Source organism: Myodes glareolus, chromosome 4 (assembly GCF_982192425.1).
Source record: "Myodes glareolus chromosome 4, mMyoGla1.1, whole genome shotgun sequence".
Taxonomy (NCBI): Eukaryota; Metazoa; Chordata; class Mammalia; order Rodentia; family Cricetidae; genus Myodes; species Myodes glareolus.
Window position 1 is genome coordinate 4,787,448 of NC_142029.1, and position 20,505 is coordinate 4,807,952.

General features: G+C 53.5%; 1 protein-coding gene across 6 annotated transcripts in view; it reads left to right on the forward strand.

Annotated features, from left to right (window-relative positions):
* Window positions 1-20,505, forward strand: part of Scn5a (sodium voltage-gated channel alpha subunit 5) — a 95,335-nt gene that overhangs the window by 17,477 nt on the left and 57,353 nt on the right. For 3 of the 6 annotated variants that reach the window (XM_087905154.1, XM_087905156.1, XM_087905158.1), the window contains exons 3-6: window positions 1,653-1,770; window positions 8,832-8,922; window positions 10,129-10,257; window positions 16,880-16,971. In XM_087905154.1, the coding sequence (XP_087761280.1) occupies window positions 1,653-1,770; window positions 8,832-8,922; window positions 10,129-10,257; window positions 16,880-16,971 (430 nt within the window). Of the gene's footprint in view, window positions 1-1,652; window positions 1,771-8,831; window positions 8,923-10,128; window positions 10,258-16,879; window positions 16,972-17,102; window positions 17,195-20,505 lie in introns of all 6 variants that reach the window. The other 3 variants (XM_087905153.1, XM_087905155.1, XM_087905157.1) reach the window with 1 other exon arrangement.

Consider the following 20,505-nt stretch of genomic DNA (forward strand, 5'->3'; position numbering starts at 1 on the left):
CTGCCTTGGCCTCCTCTTCAGACCACAGGTCACCATCTTGCACCAAACAAGGTGACAGACATGCAGAGCTCCTACAGAGGCATAGGATCCCCGCTCAACTGTCCACACTTCTGGACCTAACTGTAGGGACTGGTAGTGGGACTACAGGCTGGAATCTAGGGGTTGACCTTTCCTGAAGGCCAGGCACCAGAGACCGAGGAGGCTGCTGGGTTACTGTGCTCGGCTCCAAGCTAAGGGCAGAGCAACCCCTGTGGGGCCTGAGAGGGAACTGTAGTCAGTGTGAGGGTCTTTGTAACGCGTGTCAGTGTGTCGGTCACATGGTTTGAGACAGTGTTTGGGAGACCAAGAGCCCGAGTGTGCACGTCTGTGTGTATGCACACACGCACAGCTTCATGTGTAACCGACTGTGGATGGGAAGAGGCCCACACGTACTCAATCTACACAGTCAGGAAAGCTGTCCTCTGAGGCTTCTGGATCTCTCTGGCTCAAGTGACTGGAGCAGGGTCAGGGTTGGGCGTGAGCGTGACAGTTATTAGGCCAGAAGGTGGAATCTAGGTGAATGAGTGGGTAGGCTTCTGCCATGGTCAGTCAGAGCTGATGGAAGAATTAGGATTGGGTTTAGGGACACGGCCAGGAGAGAGTCTAGGTCCCCGTGAGAGGAGCAGAAAGCAGGTTGGAGTTAGATGAGACAGGAGAGGGACAGTAGGCAAGCCTAAGGAAGGAGTCCAGGCTGGGTGGGCTTTGAGCCTCTAAACCCCGCCCCTCCAGCAGCCCATGTGGGCGGAGCCAAGGAATGTTTGATCAGAGATTGCCTAGTGCCCCAGACTCCATCCTGCGTGACCCTTGCTGACCCTGGCTGAGGGAGGCACCCCCCATGGAACTTCTGGCTCTAATCTGTCTGCTTACCTTGTCCCACTAGCCCAAATTTTAATGTTTGTAGAGCTTCATCCCATCCACTCAGCCCACGAAGGTGAGCGATCGCAGATCTCTGCTCGCCACACTTCTGGCATGCTGGCTGCCTTTGGCTTCCACTCTGCAGGCTCGTGCTGTCACGGCCGCTCCGCCCCATTATGCCAGATAGGTGTATACCTTCCAGAGACCTCCAAGCCCAGGCCACCCTAGGCTGCTCACAACCCTTCACGAGGGAGACGCTAGGTTGTGTGCCAGAAGGAGATTGTCCTCTGGCTGACCTCAGGCAAACTGGGTCCCAGGGAAAGCCTGGGTGACTCCAGCTTTCTTTTCCCTCCCCACCTGTACGTCTGCGCTGGCCTGGCTGCAAGCGGGCATTCTCTGCTGAAGTTCCATGCAATGTGGGAGAAGGGGAGGGAGGAGAAGGGGAGCAGAGGAGGCTTCTGCTGCAGAAGCGGCTGGCATGGAACAGAGGAATCATCTTGCCTTGGCCTCCCAGGGGCTGCCATTATAGTCGTGCGCTGCCATGCCCGGCTGGAAGACCCTTGTTGAGATGGTAATTCTGAAACTCAAGTAAGTCTCAGCCAGCCTAAGGTCACCCAGACTCCGCCTGGCCCCTCGCCACTCGTGGCCCAGGCACAGAGGTCCACAGAAAAGGGAGGAGCCACTTCCTTTACTCCTTCCCCACCCCTTAGCCGTGGCCTAAGGACTGTAAGATGACAGCTGTCTCCCTCTGTCCACAGACCTTCATCGTGCTGAACAAGGGCAAAACCATCTTCCGATTCAGTGCCACCAAGGCCTTGTACATCCTCAGCCCCTTCCACCCCGTGCGCAGGGCAGCTGTGAAGATTCTAGTACATTCATATCCTTTCTGGCAATTTCTGTCGTCTGCATCTGTCCTGGGTTCATACACAGGTGCTGAGCTCAGGGTAAGGTGCCGAGCCCCCTCACTGCCCCTGGGACAAGCGGCATGGTCCCGCCAGCAGCTAATTAGACAAGTAGAACCCTGACCTCCACCCTAGACGTGCTGAGTTAGTACCTGCTTTTTAACAAAATCCCTAGGGGGTTCTTGGGGTGTAGGACATTTGAGAAGCCCTTCCATCCTCTCTGCTTCTTAAGAGGAAAAAGAGCCTTGAAGCCAGCAGTACGATTCTAGAAGAAATGATATCCTCACTTTCCCCTCTCTCTGATGGCTCCAAATGCCCCCACCCACCACCGCCCGTGCCCCCTACACACATACACCTCCTGCTGCCCCTTGCAGAGGTTCAGCCAAGGAAAAGCCTTTCCTTGGTAAAAAGGCCTCTCGTTTTTTTTTTTCTCACGTGGGCATCTTTCGAAGGAAGCAGCGCTCGCTTCTGAACTAGGTGTTGACAAAATGTTTGCAGTTTGAGAGCTTCTCAGAGAAGTCTGGTTAGCGTCCAATTACATAAACTGCAGCCTAAAAATGCTTCCCGCCTGCTGACAGAGCTGTTGCAATGGAACGGTGGGACCAAGAGCGCCAACCCAGCTTCGGGGTCCTAGTTCAGGCAGCGCCCGAATGCCGGCCCGTCTCTGCATTTCATCCGTGAGACATGCTTATTTACTTACTGTGCTTTTATGTGTGTGGGGAGTGTGGAGGTCAGAGGTCATGTGTCTCCTTTCCCTGTGTGCGCTCCAGGGATCAAACATGGTGGTCAAGCTTGACAGCCAGTGCCTTTGCCACTGGACCAGCTCACCGGCCCAGTCGTCTCTGGGTTTCAGAGAAGGGACTTGTAGAATCACAGAGAGGGGTGGCACTGCCCGCCAAGCCAGAGGCATCCACATTTTACAACGAGGACCTGTGAAGCCCTATCCGTGGCCACTGGTGACCTGGATGAGGGCATGGCTGTCGGCGGTGCCATTGTTTGGTTGGTCAGTTTTAGCTTTCTGCAGTTGTCATTGTTAGATTATTATTATCATTATTATTACATTTATTTGTTTACATGTGATGTTGGGGGAAGCACATATACATCATGGTGTGTATGTGGAGGTCAGGGGTCAGAAGCCAGTCTTCTCACCAGGTGGATACCGGAGATCAAACTTAGGTGGTCAGATATGGCACCCTCGCCCACTGAGCCAACTCCAAGGCCAGAGATGCCATTGTGAATCTCATTTACATTGTTGAGAGCTCCAAACGATGCTGGGGACTAGTTGTGGGTATAGTGAACTAGCTGGGCAGAGCTCCCTCAAACCCTCTCCCCAGCCACCTCTACCCCCACTCTGAGTGGGCATACCTCCTTCAGAGAGCTCCCTAAGAATGGTAGAACAGCCAGCCTATTGCCGTTCCCTCCAGAGTGTGGTCACAGCTTTGTAGGAAGAACCGAGCTGAAGGAGGAGGGGAAAATGGTTTCCTTAGTGTGCAGAGCTGGTCTCTAACCTGCCTTAGGGGTGTGGCCTCCCCAAAGCATCCTCTAGGCTCACTCGGGGCTGCTTCTCCAAGTAGCTAACCAACCCAACAGTGTTTGGCAGCCAAGAAAGTCTCCCGGGATGCAGCCTAGGTCCCATGGCCCTCTCCGAGCACTGGGCTGGGACTCACTAGGGCAGATGAGAGGCCAGAAAGCAGGTGGATGAGGAAGACAGTAGGGACACTGGGATCCTCAACCAGTGTCCCCTCCTAGAGGGTGCTTTGAGGGGTGTCTCTGAAGCTGTGAATTGCTGATCTGGCAAGACCAGCGCTGAGAGCCCTTGATGCCTGCCTGCCTCCCCCCACAGCCACCCCAGGGAACCATCTGTGTGTGAGAGGCCTTACCCTAGGCCCTGGGGCCTTTGTGGTACTCCACTACCTGGGGTGGCATGATAATCCCTGACAGCGCCACCTAGTGGAAAAAGGGGCTGAGATCCGTGGTATTTGGAAGCCCACCTCTCCCCCAACCCCCAGTCCCCTCAGTCCTCTCAGAGTGATGATGTACCCACCAGGCCTTCCAGCATCAGTAGTAGGATTTTGTAGAAACCAAAGAACCCCAGGACCCACCTCAGAATCTTCATTTCATTGTTCCACTCCGTGTCACCCAGGAAGTTTGTTTAGAAGGCAGATTCTTGGGCCTTTTTAGACCAAAGTCACCGGCTAAAGACCCAGGAGTTCAAAAGCCCTCCACTGACTACTTCTGAAAAGTTGAGATCTACTTCACATATTGTAAAATTTTTTTGATTTATTTTTAATTCTCTCTGCCCCCTCCCCACCGTGTGTGTGTGTGTGTGTGTGTGTGTGTGTGTGTGCGTGTGCGTGTGTGTGTGCATGTGTGATTTATAGACATCAGATCCCCCAGGATCTGGAGTTAAGGTAGTTGTGAGCTGCCCAGTGTGAGTGCTGAGAACTGAACTCAGGTCCTTTGCAAGAGCCATGGCTCCAGCCCATAAAACGTGTTTTAAAGTGTTTGATTTAGTGATTGTTTTTAATGATTTGTAAGGCTGTACAATCATCACCAATACTTACTTCTAGAAGATTCCATCAACTCCCCTCTCCAAAGTGGACCAAGCCTGTGTCCATTAGCAACCATAGTGCAGTTTTTTCTGAGACAGGGAGGGACTCACTGGGTAGACCAGACTGGCCTTGAACTCATAGAGATCCACCCGCTTCTGTCTCCCAAATGCTGGGATTAAAGGTGTGCGCCACCATTCCCCGAAACACAAAGCAGTTCTGTTAGGGTTTTAGCTTTGTTCAGAGGGTTTCTCTATCTATCCCAGGTTGACCTAGAGCTCAGAGTCCTCTGACCTTTATATGTGGAGTGCAGGAGGTCATGGGCCGCTGTGCCTGGCTCACGGTGAGCAGTCTTAGCTCACTCTTTCAATGGTGGAAGTGCACTGTGCTTCGGTTTTCACATCGATTCAAATACCCAGTACGTCTGTACTTGTACAGAACGGTCTGTGGACAGGCTGGGCAAAGAGAAACGTAGAGAGGCAAGAATGCAGCCTGGTCTCCTCTGATAGTTGCGGCTTGTGGTGTGACCGGCTAGTGCCATCGTTCTGGTTGGCTCTGGTCCTTGTTATGAGCTTGTGGTGTATCCCTGGCAAATGGCTGGCAGAGTGAATGTGGGCATCTAGAATTGGTTTGTTCCTATGTGTTTTTGTTATAGCCCTGCAGAAGGTGTCCCTGTCGTGATTAAATAAAAGAAACTAATGGGACTGTGGATTCTACCACAGTCCCATTCAGAGAGACCTCATGCCCATGCCAAGAAGCATTTTCTCGTCGCGGTGCCCAGGATCTGCTCCCAAAACCCTCCCACGTTTCTCTACCAGATTCAAATGGGCAATCAAATTAAGAGTGTGTGAGTGTGTGTGTGTGTGTGTGTGTGTGTGCGTACATGTGTGCGTGTTCATTGAATAGCACAAACCCAAGACAGTATCAGCCCATGGTTAATTCCCTCCTCTTTGGGAGATTGGAGCCCTAGAGCTGGAGACTTAAGTGCCCAAGTGTCAGGCATTCTCTGCTGTTGAACAGGCAGCCTTTGCTGGCGTTTTAATTGTGGGGCTGGGAGTGGGTGTTTGGGATAATGACACAACAGGATTGAAGATGTTCCGCTGTGCACAGGCCTGTAGAGCTGGCCTTTGCCGCTGCCCACACAGAAGACCAGCTTGATACTGGCCTGAAACTAGCAAGCAGTACAGATGGGTGTGTCCTGTCCGGGAATTTGGTTAACTCGTAAGTCTGGTGTTGGCCGTGCTGAGCTCCTTGGGGTCCTGGAGCTTAGGGAGGAGGCCTGAAGACTAGGATCCTGGTCTAGGTAGGGAGCGATGGCTCTTGCTGCACACAGCGCTGACTCAGAGTAGCGTCAGAGCCTCCCCAGAGACAAGAAAGCCAGGTGACACTTCTCCAGTGTCAAAAGGAGGGACAGGAGCCTGGTTCACCCCACCCCAGCTCATCACTAGATCTGGAAAACCAAGCAGTATCCCCCAAGACTGCCGCCTAGTTCACATGCACCCTACGATCATTTGCACGTGTCCACATATGCCATCACACACATGTGCATGCCATACACAGAATGGCATCATTCCCCTGCCCCTCCTGTGTGACACTCTCCCACCTGCCCCCCCCCCCGGTTTGATTTACAGCACCGCGGGTGGCAGGTAAGGATTAACATAGTTGTCGTCAAATGAGGGTCGAGGTGCCGAAACTACCATGACATCCTCCATCGTGGAGACAGGAGAGCAGACCAGAGCTGAAATCCTCCTGCAGAAAGCCTGTCAGAGGTGGCCCCTGAACAGGGGATGCGGTGCAGATGGAGCCAACTCCACCCTCCATCCGTGTCTCTGTGGCAGGTGGCTCCTGGTGCCGCTGAGATTCGTGGGCACAGACACGCTAGCATTGCAGTGCACACATCTATCATCTTACAGCTCTGGAGGCTCTCGCTGGGCGGAAATCAAGGTGTCAGCGGGGCTTTGTTCCTTTGTGGAGGCTCTAGGGGTGAGGTCGTTTGCGAGGTTTTTCTTCTTACAGAGCTGTTTCAGATTCCCGAGCTCTTCTCTGTCTGTCAGCAAGCACTGGCCAGTCAGGGGCCTCAGACTCTCCTGCCCCTCTTTGCCATAAAGACCCTGTGATGACATTGAACCTAACTAGATAATTCTGGAAAACCGTGCTTCCCACTTAACTGAATCCCATTTGCAATGCCTTATCCCATGTAAATAAACAGAGGGACGGTGACCAGAGATTCAAGCATCAGATTTCTTATCTCTCCCGATGGAGGCAAAGTTCCCACCTCATGGGGCTCTTAGGGGTCAGACTGGTTCATGAACAGAGCCCAGTGGATATCTGCTATGGGAACCATCCCATATGGACTTCAGAAACATTCTGCGATTTTCCGTGGTTCAACAGTGACCCCTTGGAGATGGAGGAAGCTGGCTGAGGGTTTGTAAATGGTTCTCCCAGTGAGCAAGTTTCCTCACAGAGCCTGACATGGAGATGTCAGAGACAGGGATGGGACGTCGAGATGAGTGACTGAAGGCCAGGAAGATAGGCCTGGCCGTGGTGACTGCTTTAGTTGATCTGTTGCTGTTATAAAACACTGACCAAAAGCGCCGTAGGGGAGAACAGGTTCGTTTCAGTTTCTGCGTTACGGTCCATCACTGAGGGAGGTCAGGGCCAGAAGTTAAAGGCAAAAACCATGGAGGAGGCTGCCTGCTGGCTTGCAGACAGATTTTACTTTGCTGGCTTCCTCATATAACACAGGATCTCCATCTGCCCATGGGATGGGGTTGCCCACAGTGAACTGGGTCCTCCCACACCACGGATCCATCAAGACCGCCCTCCACAGGCATGCCCATGGGTCAGTCTGATCTTGGTTCCTCATTTGAGGCTTTCCTCTCATGGCTTGGCTGTGTCAAGTTGGCAGTTAAAGCTGACCGTGACGATAGCCTTGTAATCGCTGTGTGTCACACTGGGGTGAGGACCCCAGCCCTGGAGGGTTCCCTCCCTGGATGAGCACTCCTGTAGGCAGCCCTGAGTTGATAAAGGGGCCCAATCACTTCTTGTTTTTTTTTTTTAATGAGAGGCTAGAGAATTAATTAATTAACTGGGTTTCCCGGAAGCCTGGAGGCAGAAGGGGTATTCACCTGGCTGGATCCCCATGTATATATTCTGCAGTCAGAGCAGGCATCACTAAGCGCCAGCTGGCGGTCAGGCTGGCACTGCCCTTGGGAGACTCTGTTTAGCAGCTGTGTGCTCAGGGCTGCGGCTGGGCTGTGGTGTCCCAAGCCTGGAAGCAGCCATAGGGAGTGGTCGGTGCAGCTAGGCTCCTGGGTACCCTCCCCTCCAAGGCCCAGGGTATGATCCTTGCTCCTCCATCTTGCAGAGGCAAGAGAAAGAGTGGAGAAGTCAGACAGCTTTGTTCAGCCTGAAGCAACAGCGAGGACACACAACCACAGTTGGGACAGGGTAGATAATTCCTGGGGTCCCACAAAGACACCAGGACTCAATGCTAGTGTTTGCAGTGCTTCCTTTCTGACAAAAAGTCAGATGGTTGTCATTCAGTGAGGAGCCACAGGCTACAAAGGGTATGTCTGGCCTCTGGGGGCTCAAAGCAGCAACAGCCAAGGGCTTGGGGTGGTGAGGGCTGGGAGCTCCTGCTGAGGGAACAGTTGAAGAGCAAGAGGTTCAGGGCATAGAACCAGACTGAGATGCAGGTGCAATGGCCAGAAGCACCCAGGAAATGCTCCCCCACAGACACCTGGCAGGTGTGCACTTTGAAGTTAAAGCCTGAGGAGAGAGAACTTGGGATCCTGCCTATCCCGGCCTGCCCCAAACTGCAGAGCCATTGGTAAAGTTTGTGACCCTCCCGTATGACTTGGGGCGGGAGTCAACCCTAAGGTCTAGGGTGTCTCTTCACTCCATCCTGGGTCCCACAGAGAACCTTGTGGAAGACGTGGTCTCCAGCTTGTCTAGTGCTTGCTAAGAGCTATGGAAAAGGGTGGGCTGAGCCAGAGCCTGGGGGAGACCAAGACCAGACTGCTCTGTAGAGAGGGCGGAGCATGGAAGAGTCGCGGCACCTGCCTGGCAGTGACAACACCAGGCCAGCCCATCAGTGGGTATAACGGCTTGGCGCTCTCTCTCCCCCCCCCGCCCCCGCTTCCGTGGTGGCTTGGCCCCCCCCCCTGCTCCCGTGGCGGCTTGGCTCCCCCCCCCCCCCGCTCCCATGGCGGCTTGGCTTTGTGGCTTTCTGTGAGGCCCCTGCTGCAGCTTTCTTTGGGCCCTCTCTATGGAGTTTTAGATGGGACCGCTATGCCTTCGTGCAGCCCCTCCCATGACTTTCTGTGGGAGCCCCTTCTGTGGCTTTCTGGGTAGAGTTCTCCCGTGGTTTCTTGTGTTCTTTTCCATGGCCGTTTGCGGTTGAGACCCTCCCACGGCCTTCTCTGTGGGTCCCCCATGTGGATTTGTCAGTAGCCCTCCCGTAGCTTCCTTAACGCTGGCGCCACGCTCTTCAGCATGCTCATCATGTGTACCATCCTGACCAACTGTGTCTTCATGGCCCAGCACGACCCTCCGCCTTGGACCAAATATGTCGAGTGAGTATCTTCGAGGGCCACTCCTCCCTCTTCTATCCTATGCCACGAATCCTGGAGTTGTCTGAGACAGAGACTGTGCCACGCCTGTAGTCCCACCCGTGGAGGGTGGCCTTGGCCCAGCCTCTGCCCTCCTGTGTTCTCAGCCCCGCCACATGCTTGTTCTCATTTTATAGCCTCAGAGGTGGGAACTCTGCAGACTGGCGATGTGGGGAATTTTTGTCACCCCCTAAAGAGCGATATGCCAGGCACTGACATGAGATCAGTAAGCATCCTCTCTGTTAACCCCCCTGATGGGTCAGCACAGCCCCTGCCCCATTTGGAAGATGGGCACACTGAGGACTGGAGTTTGGCTGGCCTGACATGCAGTCCCTGCTACACCATGGTGCCCACGCGAGTCCTGCCTCCCATAACCCTCTGCAGCTTCAGAAGACTCTTTAGGGTCTTCCCTTCCTGAAGAAATGTCCGGCTCCTCCGGGTCTCAACAGACTCGGCAGGCCTGTACCACACTCGCTCCTGGTTTACGGAACTAGAAGGTGCAGCAGCCTTTCTTACAAGAGTGGCTTGAACAGAGGACTACTCAGGGCTGGGGTTGCCCTGGCTATGTCTAGATGCTCTGAAGCCTAAGATACCACCCTCTTCCAGCCCACGGGCCAGGCCCAGCACACAGGCATTTTGGATTCCTCAGCTGGCCAAAGGCTGAAAGCACCCACCAGCACTATACCCCAGAAAGTCTGAATTCCCTTCAGCCCAAAGTAGGCACCTAGAACCCTGGCCCTGCAGGTACTTGAGGGTGTCACTGGTCCCCATCACTAGTTATGGAGAGCCCACAAACATGGGTAAGGGTCGGTGGCTCTCTCTATCCATGATGTCCCAGGATGCAGACCTGGTAGTCACCATATGCCTGTGAACGTGCCCCTCTCCCCGAGGTGGACTGAGAAGTCTGTCGGGGTCTTCCAGCAAGGGAGAAAGGGAAGAGTTCTCTAGACACGTGATAGTCTCTCTGTAAAGCAAATGGCCTGGTGGACTTGTTAGCTAGATGTTTGCCACAGATCTGCAGTCCTTCCTAAAGCTTAATCACGGGGCGCAACCCGTGGTGATGGCTGTGGTGTGAGGTCTCCCCAGGACTTACAGCATGTAGGGAGGCTTATGAACGCAGTCCGTGGGCTCCAGGTCCCCTAAGAGCCCCCGCTGACCTCTCCTCCCCAGGTACACCTTCACTGCCATCTACACCTTTGAGTCTCTGGTGAAGATTCTAGCTCGGGGCTTCTGCCTGCACGCATTCACCTTCCTCCGGGACCCTTGGAACTGGTTAGACTTCAGTGTGATAGTCATGGCGTAAGTATCCAGCGCGTCGCACGGGGCGCCTCACACCAGCTGTGTGGGTGGGAGTAGGGTTTTGGTACCCCATGTTCCATGCTTTCTGGGCGTCCCTGCTGCGGTCCTGCGAGCTACATGTGCACAGAGGGGTCCCTGCCTTGCTCTATGGCAAGTTAAAGACAGGATAGAAACTTACAGCTCGTTCTAGCAAGGGAGTGGAAGTGTTTGAGCACCCTGGCTCATGCGGGGATCATGCCAGCCCTGCCTTAAAGGGACATCATTACTATTAATATTCTACATCTTGGTGTTTGGGTGCGATCAAATGAAGGGTCTTTAGGCATTGAGAGGCTAAGGCTGAAAGATTGTCATGAGTTTAAGACCAACATAGGCTGCATAGTGAGTCTGAGGGGAGCCTGTCTTAACAAGACTGTACCTCAGAAGATGGGGCAGGAGGAGTGTTGATTCTCCTTCAACATCCTCTGTGCTATCCAACAAGCAATCCAGTCCCAGATCCCACTGTGACCAGTGACCTGGCATCCATGGTAATTGATAGTGAAATTACAATAGAGAATTCTTAGGGGAAGCAGCCAGCTTCCCCTAGAACTTGTGCCAGGAGGACTCCTGTTTGGCATTTCTTTAAGCCACTGACCCATCTCAGAGGCTCCCAGCAGCCAAGGAGGTACACTAGAGGCAGCCAGCCATTTGCAGTGTGCAGTCTTTTAACTTTGCAAGGTGACATAGTCATCTATAAAGCGCACGCTCCAAACCACGCTGTCTCGATAGTTTAAGAAAGTCTACAGCTTTCTGTTGAGCCCCATTGGTCATTATCCTAGGCCGGGCGCAGCAGCCTCTTGGCCAGCAGGAAGACCAGTGTCTGGAACAGGGCACACAGGAAGCCCACCACAGGGTGAGCGTGACCCCAGGCCTACTGTAGTCCAGGTACGGCCTCATTTCCTTTCCTAAGGGATACTTGCAGAGTTATCAGAGTTGAGGCGCTCCCCCCATAGGATGTCATAGACCAGGTGCCTGGCTCTAGTGGACAACTGATGAGGACAGGGCTGCTAGATGGAAGCCCTGATCAGGAACTGAGCTGGCAGACCCTTTATGTGAGCTATGGTCTTGGTGTGTGCTGAACTGGGCTCTGCCCTCAACAGAGAGTGTGCACTGGGAGTTGGTACTCCATGCCCTTGCACGTCCTGGCTTCCGCAGTGCAGAAGAGCACGGTGGGACCAGAGCTCAGTTCAGTTTTCGCGGTCTTGAACTCTTGCATGTGCCTGAGCTATGCTGTAGGGGAGAGGAAGCTGAAAGAGGAGCTGGGCTCTTGGGCTGCTCTGGGACACCTCCAGGCCAGATGGGGAGCTGGGTGGGTAGGAAGTTTATCTGAGACTCTTTCTAGGTGTTTGTAAACTGACTGCAGGCCTCCCGCTTTATAGACACTGAAACAGGCTCAGAGGCAATATCTCACCTCCCTGAAGTGTAGATTCATGCCCGGGTGGAGCTGAATGAGTAAAGGATAGAATAGTGGATGAAGCTGAAGAGTGGTGGGTTTGGGACCTCAAGGTCTGTTCTCAAAGGTCACGTGTGATCCGGGGAGCATGAGAATCACTAGGGGAAAAGAGCTGGCAGAGCTGAGATGATTGGGTCCTGCGTGGACCACAGACTGGAGGTGGAAATCGGCAAACACAGACCCTCTGCTTTCATAGAGAGGAGTGGCTAAGACGGGTGTCTGAGCAGGGTAGAGGAGCCCTGGTCGGTGGTGGGCGATTTGAAGGCATGACTGAGGGGTTTTGCTTGTAACAGATGGGTGGAAATGGAGACTCAGAGGGAGGAGCCAGCTGAGGGAGGGAGGGCGTCAGACGTACAGTTGGGGGTGTCCTAAGTGTGGAAGGGTGGTAGGATCTTCCAGTCTGGAGTTTGCGAAGTGATGGAGGTGGAGGAATCAATTAGAAGCTGCTGGGGAGCTGAAGACATTGGAAGCCAGACAAGATAACCTAGGTCCAAGCACGTCTGTAGAGTGAGTGTTCTGTGGAACACACCAGCATCTTGAGGTCAAGAAACCGGTGGGGAGTGCTGGAGAGATTGCTCCGTCATGAAGAGTACTTTCTGCTCTTCAGAAGGAGGAATGGGGTTCAGGTCACCCATTTTGCGTGGCTTACAACCATCTACAGCTCCAGTTCCAGGGAACCTGATGCCCTCTCCTGGTGTCCACAGACGCTGCACACACTTGGTGCACATTCGCACAACCAGGCACACGCACATACACAAAATAAGTAAACACTTTTTTAAAAAGCGGGGGTGGGGGAGATGGGACAGAGGAATCGGTGAGATGGCTTAGTGATTAAGAACACTGACTGTTCTTTCAGAAGACCTGGGTTCAATTCCTAGCACTCACAGAGACTCACAGCTGTCTGTAACTCCAGTTCCAGGGGATTTGATGCCCTTTTCTGGTCTGTGTGAGTACATCAGGCACACACGTGGTACACAGACATACATATGAGCAAAACACACACATGCATAAAATAAAAGTGGGAATGTTGCATAAAGACTGGAGGGAACTGGCCAGCTGTAGGGAGGACACCCAGGCGAGCGGTACCCAAAGGCCAGCAAGGAAGAAAGTTTCACGTAGAACATAGCAGGAGGAGGCTGGTGATGGTTATGACAGATGGCCAGACAGAACAGCAGATGGACTGTTGGCTGTGAATGGCCGTTGGTGCCCCTGACAAGGGGTGGAGAGGGAGGCTCTGCATCTAGGGAGAGAGGGTCTGGGGTGGGTAAGGACGTGTGAAATACAGGTATCTGATTCATGGAGTGTCGGTGAAACAAGACAGAAAATGGCGTGGTGGCCGGGGGACACGAGGGTCAAGGAAGGCCTTCCAAAGAAGAGAGACTAATGGAAACGATCCTAAAGAGAGGGGCCTCTGATGAAGCGGGAGGGGGAGGCACTGAGGATCTCAGTTTCCTGAGCAGGCGGGAATCCAGGTGCTGAGGTGCAGCAGTGACCTTCAGCTCAGGAAGGCAGAGCTCTGGCTGGAGGTAGATTGGTAGAGCTGATGAAGAGAGGAAGGAATTTCTCATCTGATTGCCTCTTCTCTGAAATAAGAAGCCGGATCATCAGTGAGAATGGAGTGGGGAGGCTGGGGTTTGAGAGGGAGCGCTTTGTCAGACCAGAAGTTTCGCTGTCCTGGTGTTCGGAGTGTGGTGGCAGGCTGGGCCTGGGGATCTCTGTAGGATGTGGGGCGAGCAGCAGCCTACAGCGCATAAAGACCATCAGGCAGGAAAGTGGTCAGCGTCGGCCTGGGCCTCTCCTTCTTCCCCATCCTGGAGCCTACATAATCACCACCAAGATGCTGCGGTCCAGGGAAAGTCATCACCCAGGACCAGCTCGTTCCCCAGCTCAGCCCTGGTGTCTAGAGGATGCTCTGTGTGGTTTCATGTCCCTGGCAAGTCCTAAAGGGTCTTGCCTCCGCCATGGGATTCCATGACCAAGCACTCCTCCTTCTCAGAGCCATGAAGAAAATGTGATGTACTTCCCAATGAGCCCGGCCACACCTGTGCCAAGAACAGTCACAGCGGAGTAGCTGGACCCTCACCAGAGCAGCACCTGTGCCAAGAACAGTCATGCCAGAGGAACCAGACTCGATTTTTTAGATAGGCATGTTTCTGAGCATCTTGAGAAATAACCTATCCACTTCTGCCAAGGCTGCACAGACTGCTGGAATGCCAGCTTCCTGTCACTAGTCAAACCTGCCTCACAGCTTCAATTGATGTCCACTCTGCCTCATGAAAACCAACGAGTTCCCACTTCCGAGATATATACCGCTATAACAAAATGAGCCCTCGGGACCATCAAAGGAGTCCTGGGTGATGCAAAAGTTGAATGAAGTGAAACAAAATCCAAACTTCCCTGTTACTTCGGGGAAACCGAGGCTCAGAGAGAACCCACCTGCTCATCATGATATAGTCAGCAGCTATTTTGGGACTGAAGGTCGGTGTCCCAGTTCCTTGCCAAGGATGGATGGAAGACACCCCCCACACACTGCTAACTCTCCTTACCAGGTTTCCCTTTGACACCCCATCCAGTTTAGAAGCTGGTGCAGGGGGTGCTGGGAATCTTGCCAGACTTCAGATCACAGCCCAACATCCAGAGATTTTTCTGCCCCCTCCCAAGCTGGGCATTACCTGCCAGTTAACAGCCTCCCACCTTCTGGGGTTGTTATGGAAACCAAACCTGGAGGGAAAGGAGGGAGGGTACAGAGGAGGGGGCCAGTCGCCACAGGAGCTAACAGCGTGGGCTCCACTGTCTCAGGATAAGGGTGGGGCAGGAGGGAGGCCAGCATGTGCTGTTCCTCTGAGCTTCTCAGCCCCCAGCAAGCCTCCTATATGACAGTGCAGAATTCTCACACGCCACCCTCTGCTCTTTCTGTGTCAGGTCCGTCTCTTACCCAGCTGCCAGCCACTTAGCTAGCCAAGAGGCTGATTGACTTGGGGGAGAGTTCTGCCCATCCCTTACCCATTCTATCCACATCACTTACGAAGCCGGCTGTCTGGTATGAAAGGGTCTCCCTTGTTCTGCCACATTTGGGAGCTCCAAGAGAAGCCTTAGTGGAAACTGGTCTTTGGTGGGAGGTAGCCAAATTCTATCTAGGTAGAGTGAAATCAGCCAGTAGCCACCGTGTCCCACCATGGTCGCAGACACACCTGCCCCTCACTCAGCTCTGGTTCCTCCTTCAAGACTCTCTCTGACCCCAGGCTGATTCACCAGCAGTTTCGTTTCCAGCCATATTGTGGTGGCGAGCCTACCAGGGGTTCAGCTGTGCACCCCTATGCTGTCACCAGCCTGTCTTTATCACCCGGGCATCCTGGCTCATTCGTACTCAACACTCACTGCAGCACTGTCTTCTTGGATTCTTGAAGGCAGAGAAGGCAGGGCCTTCCCTGAGACATCAGCAGACAAACCAGGCCTTTCAGAGGTAGAAGGATGAAAGCAAGGTGGTCGGCCCCCTCTCTGCCTTGTACACTTGCTCTGTTTACTCCCTGTAACCAGGAGACCCAGCCTCGAAAGCACGGAGGGGAGGGAGGGGAGCTGGCAGCACAGGACACCAGCGATGGGGACCAGTTTCTTGATCATCTGAGCCACATCTTCCACGGAAAGACGACGTCAGCAGTATTTCAGGCTCAACGTCACAGCCCTGTGGCAGTCTGGACAGAGACCAGAGAAGGGAAATGGGGACAGAGGTTTGGGGGATCTGAACTATCCGGGAGAAGGGAGGAATTCTACAGCTACAAGAGGAAGAGTCTGTATCAATTTAACCATTGTGTATATGGGCCAGAAGGAGGGAGGTGATCTCCTCTCCCCCGTGGATGACAGGATCGTTGGAATTTTGTAAACTGAAACCAGACTGGAGAGTGGAATGGCAGCCATGCCACAGGAAAGACCTCTTGGGAGCCGGAAGAAGGGAGCAGACACGTCCGCATGATGGATCCCAATAGTGAACAGAGCTAGGCCAAGCTGGAGTCTCTTCACAGCCTTACCTGTAGACACCAACAGCTCGGGAGGAGCTCAGAAATGTGAATTCTGGAGGTCTGGACTGTTGGGTGGGGTGAATAGACTAGACGCTCACCAAGCCCTGCAGGGCTGGCGACCTGGCCTGACACCACCCAGACACCTGGGCTAGACACACTTGGTTAAACATCAGACACCCCGAGTTTGACATCCTTTGTTAAACATCAGATACCTTCAGTTAAATGTCAGATGCCCTGGATGCGAGGCCTTTGGTTAAATATCACAGGTCATTTGCCACCGTCCCTATGGCCTTGGTCACGTACCGTGCATTCACCTCTCCAATCTCTTTGTGGTCATGTGATCTGCCCAGTGCATGCATGGCCTCATGTCCTGCTTGGGCAGATCCCTGCCTTATGCAGACAGGTGCCTCCTATGCCTCTAGAGATCAGAAATGAACCACTGTCCAGGTTCAAGATGGGAGTCTCAAAGCCGCTCAGCCCTGCCAAGCACCCTTCAGACCCATACAAGACAGAGCCTATGGAGACAGCCTCCCTTCCCTCTTCTGACACCTCTGTCTCAGGAATGGTTTCCCCCGTGGATGCTCTTGCCATTTCTTGTGATATCACAGTCCCTATTCATTCCCTGCATAGAGAGATCTATGGTTAGGAAGAGCAAGTGGCCTCACTGGGGGGCATCGGAGTTGGTTAAGCACAGGGTGACGGCAGATGTTGAAAGTTAGAGAAACCCTGGTGACCATAACGAGCCCACGTCCTTCGGTGTTGCCTCCTGGAGCCCCTGCCCTCTGCACACTCGTGCATCCTCAGCCTCAGACCTGGCCGTGAAGTTTTATGTCCCCAGAGTAGTTGCCTCCTAGCACCAATTGATCTTGGGGCCATCATGGAGAAAGCCATCTGGGAGCTTGCCTTGAGCATCCTTCAGACGCCTGGGCTGAGCTCTCATGACTAGGGGAAAAGCCAGGGGAGGACCCAAGCCTGCCACCTCACACACACACACCCCCGCCCCCGCTGTGGGACCAGGAGAGGGGGAGGGGTGGGCACACTGCAGAAGAAGGGGGAGGGGAGGGTGGGCACACTGCTCTCCGCTTTGTAACTTGCGATAACTGGTTTGGTCCCACAGGTATGTATCAGAAAATATAAGGCTAGGCAATTTGTCGGCTCTGCGAACTTTCAGAGTCCTGAGAGCTCTGAAAACTATTTCGGTCATTCCAGGTAAGAGCAGGGTTGCCTACCAACCTCAGCCACAAGTGACTCTCTCTTTGTTTCCCACCCCCTCCTCCTCTGACCGTGTCTCCTGTTGGTGTTGCTGTCACTGTGTCGTGTGTGAATCTCCCTTGTTACAGATACACAACTGAATTTGTGGACCTGGGCAATGTCTCTGCCTTACGCACCTTCCGAGTCCTCCGGGCCCTGAAAACTATATCAGTCATTTCAGGTGAAAACAACAGGTTAAACGCCAAGGCTGGAGGGACACGCCTTGGTCTTTCCAGGCACCCGGGGAGCCATGGCTGCCCCCGGGAAGGCCCTTCAGATGTGCCTGTCACCAGAATACCTTTCCCAGAGGTCGGGGTGGTAGAAGAATTGCCCTGGAACCTCAGAATGGGCTCTGGGCTGTCCGTCCCAGCTAAGCCCACTCTCAGATACCAGGAGTGCAGAACAACCTAGGACAAGATGGGGCTGATCCCCTGTTCTTCTCAAAATACTCAATTGTTTCTCCAAACTGAGCCCAGCTGCTCTCCTCATGGAAAGCTGGGACGTGCTTTATGGGAAGCTAAAAAGAATTGTGTTGGAGAGAACTTGGCATACCCCTAGTGGTCTTTTGTGACTGAGTGCCAGATCCCAGCGTCGTGTCCCCGAAGCCTCGGCCCTCATCTTGACACGAAGTGTACTCTGTCGACAGGCATCATCGGGCCTTGGCGTCTACCAGCCCTCACTGCATGGCGCAGTAGAGGTGTAGCAAACCGTGCATGGTAGCCTCAGCAAGAAATCCTCCTTGACAGATGTTGGCAACTCTCCCCAGGATATCTAAGCCCATTCCACTTACCCACGCAGGAAAGTACCTGGAAGCCCATTTGTGTGCAGGACTGGTGGTGCTAAAAAGGGGATACCCTGCACACCCTGACCCCTAAGACCGCTTACTTCCCCATTTTACTTCACTCTTCCCAGCTTAGCATGAGTTCAAGCAGCTTTTGGTTTTGTTGAGGTTTTTGGTTCTTTGATTGTCTGGCGGGGGGAGGGGTTGTTTTGCTTTGTTTTTTTCTAGACAGGGTTTCTCTGTAGCTTTGAAGCCTGTTCTGGAACTCACTTTGTAGACAAGACTGGCCTTGAACTCACAGAGATCCTCCTGTCTTTGCCTCCCAAGTGCTGGGATTAAAGGAGTATGCCACCACTGCCCAGCAAGCTCAAGCAGTTTTTAAGGGCTTGTTCTGGAGGAACAGTGACCCGAACCTAGGAGCCCCTGTAAATACACTGTCCTCAGAACTGGGCAAGGACTTTTTAATAAGGTAGCTGGGGAGATGGTTCAGTGGGCAAAGTGCTTATTGCACAACCTTGAAGACCTGGGTTTGACCCCCAGAAGCCACATTTAAGAAGGCAGTCATGATGGCATGTGCCCGCGATCTCAGTCTGGGGAGGCAAGGTGGGCGGGTATTGGGGAGTCACTAGTCAGCCAGTCCAACAGAAATGGCAAACTTCAGGTTCCATAAGAGACCCTGAAAAAATAAGGTGTGGAGCAAGAGAGGAAGACATCCGTAGGTGCTCAGAGTTGAAGAACTCTCTGGACCAATGATCGCCTCTACTCCTAGAGAACAATGCTGTTGACTCCCAGGCCCGTTGTTAGCCTCGAGGCCTCAGGAGTCCAGAGTCATGGGTTAGTAATCTTACAAGCATAGCTCCTGATCATCTTGTGTTTAGACTAAGTCTTCGAATGTCTCTCCTGGCCTCTGAACCCACTTAGTGTGTGCACAGGGAGAGCCACACCTTCCCGGTGTCTGCAGTAGAGTCCCAGATCCCTGCCGTGACTGGGAAGTCCCTCAGGAGCTCCCATGAAAGCAAGTGTCACCAGCTGAGTCTAGGTCTGCAGTTTCCGCCTCCTGGGAGACTGAGATGGAAGACAAGGCCTTCCGTAGCTACAGAATGAGGTCAAAGCCAGACCAGGACCTTGAATCAAAAATTTAAAATAAATAAAAGAACTGGGGATACAGATACGTGCAGAAGGTTTGCTTAGGGTATCAAAAGACCCCAGAGTTGGATTCCCTAGTACTATAGAAAGGCACAAGGTGAAGGTAAATATTAACAAGCCGTTTGAAGCTGCCAGCCCCTAGGCAGGGCCGAATAAAGCAGCCACCAAAGGGTCTGGAGGAAATGGTGTTCGCTCACAGCCTGTTGGAATGCTGCCTACGGGAGTCCCGGGGGCTGCCTCCTAAGAATCTCGAGTTCTCTGGGTCTCTGTCTCCTCTCATAACACAGGAGTGAAGTCAGAGTGGGCAGACTCCAAACTCCTGCAATGTGCTTGAATCCGTTCTTGACTTAAGTGAACTGTGTCTTCGCCATGAGGGAAGGCTTTAAGGAGTGGGGGACCTTTGCTGCTGTCTCCGCAGGCCAGAGCAGGATTGCTTTCCTGGCCTTGCATAGATTATTTTGGCCCCAAGATTCTTTAGCCTGACTGTTGAGGTACAGTCCAAGGTGGGCATCCAAGCTACAGCCACCATCCCTGACATGTACCCCTGAAATAAAGCAGTCTCCAAGCTAGAGGACTAGACCCACACATGTGTCTCCCAGTAGGTCCTCGGAGTTCTGCACTGTAAAGGACCCGTGGTGCCTTCCCCCTCTCCCACCCACTGGGCAGTTGCCAACATGTGCCAGGATGATTTCCATAGAGTGCCAAGTGCCAGAGCCCTGGGCAGGCAACAGTGATGGCGTTGTTGTGGGGAGGCTGCCCCCTTCCCTCTCTTGTCTGCCCATCGCTGCTTCTCCATCTCTGGGCCATGGACACAGTAGTCACAGGTGCTCCTAACACTGTAACAGGCTAGACGATGGATGGATGGAGCTTAACCTGAGATCTGACCGCTTTGGGGGGCGGGGATGGGGGCAGGGCCCTGCCATTGGCAGGGGAGCCCCTTGCTCCTGACACTCTGCACACTTGCCCTAGGACAGTAGCCGAGGGTCAGAGGGGTGTGTACACACTGCTTTTTTTTTTTTTTTATCACTCTGCTGTATGGCACTGGCGCTTCTGCAGGGAGCTGGACCGTGCGACTAACAGATCACAGTCACTCTGCTTTGGGGAAATGGGAGTGATGGGGAGGACCCCAGGGGTCAGGGCAGATGAAGAAAAGGGGTATAACTCAACCTCGCCCCTGCCTGCAACCTTCCCCAAAGATGGCTCCAAACCCATAGCATCATCCCACCACCCCACCCTGCCAGATCTTCCCCCAAAGCCCTGTATCCACCCGATCCACTAATCAGCCCCAGCCCAAGCCAGACCCTGGCTTCCCTAGTTTCCTTTGAATCATTGCAATTCCCTGCATGAAATCCTCCAAGACAGCTGGCCCCAGCAGTAGAGCAGGAAGACCCCCTACCAGGAGCAGCTGTGGCTACCATTTCCAGGTCAGACTGAGGCCCCTGCATTGCCTCAAAATGGGTCTGGGCCTCAGCCTCCTTTGCTGTGGGCTATGTTAAAAGAGCCAGACCTGGTCCGCTTTGGGGCCAGCCATAGTGGGGTCCTTAGGACACACCATTTCCTATACT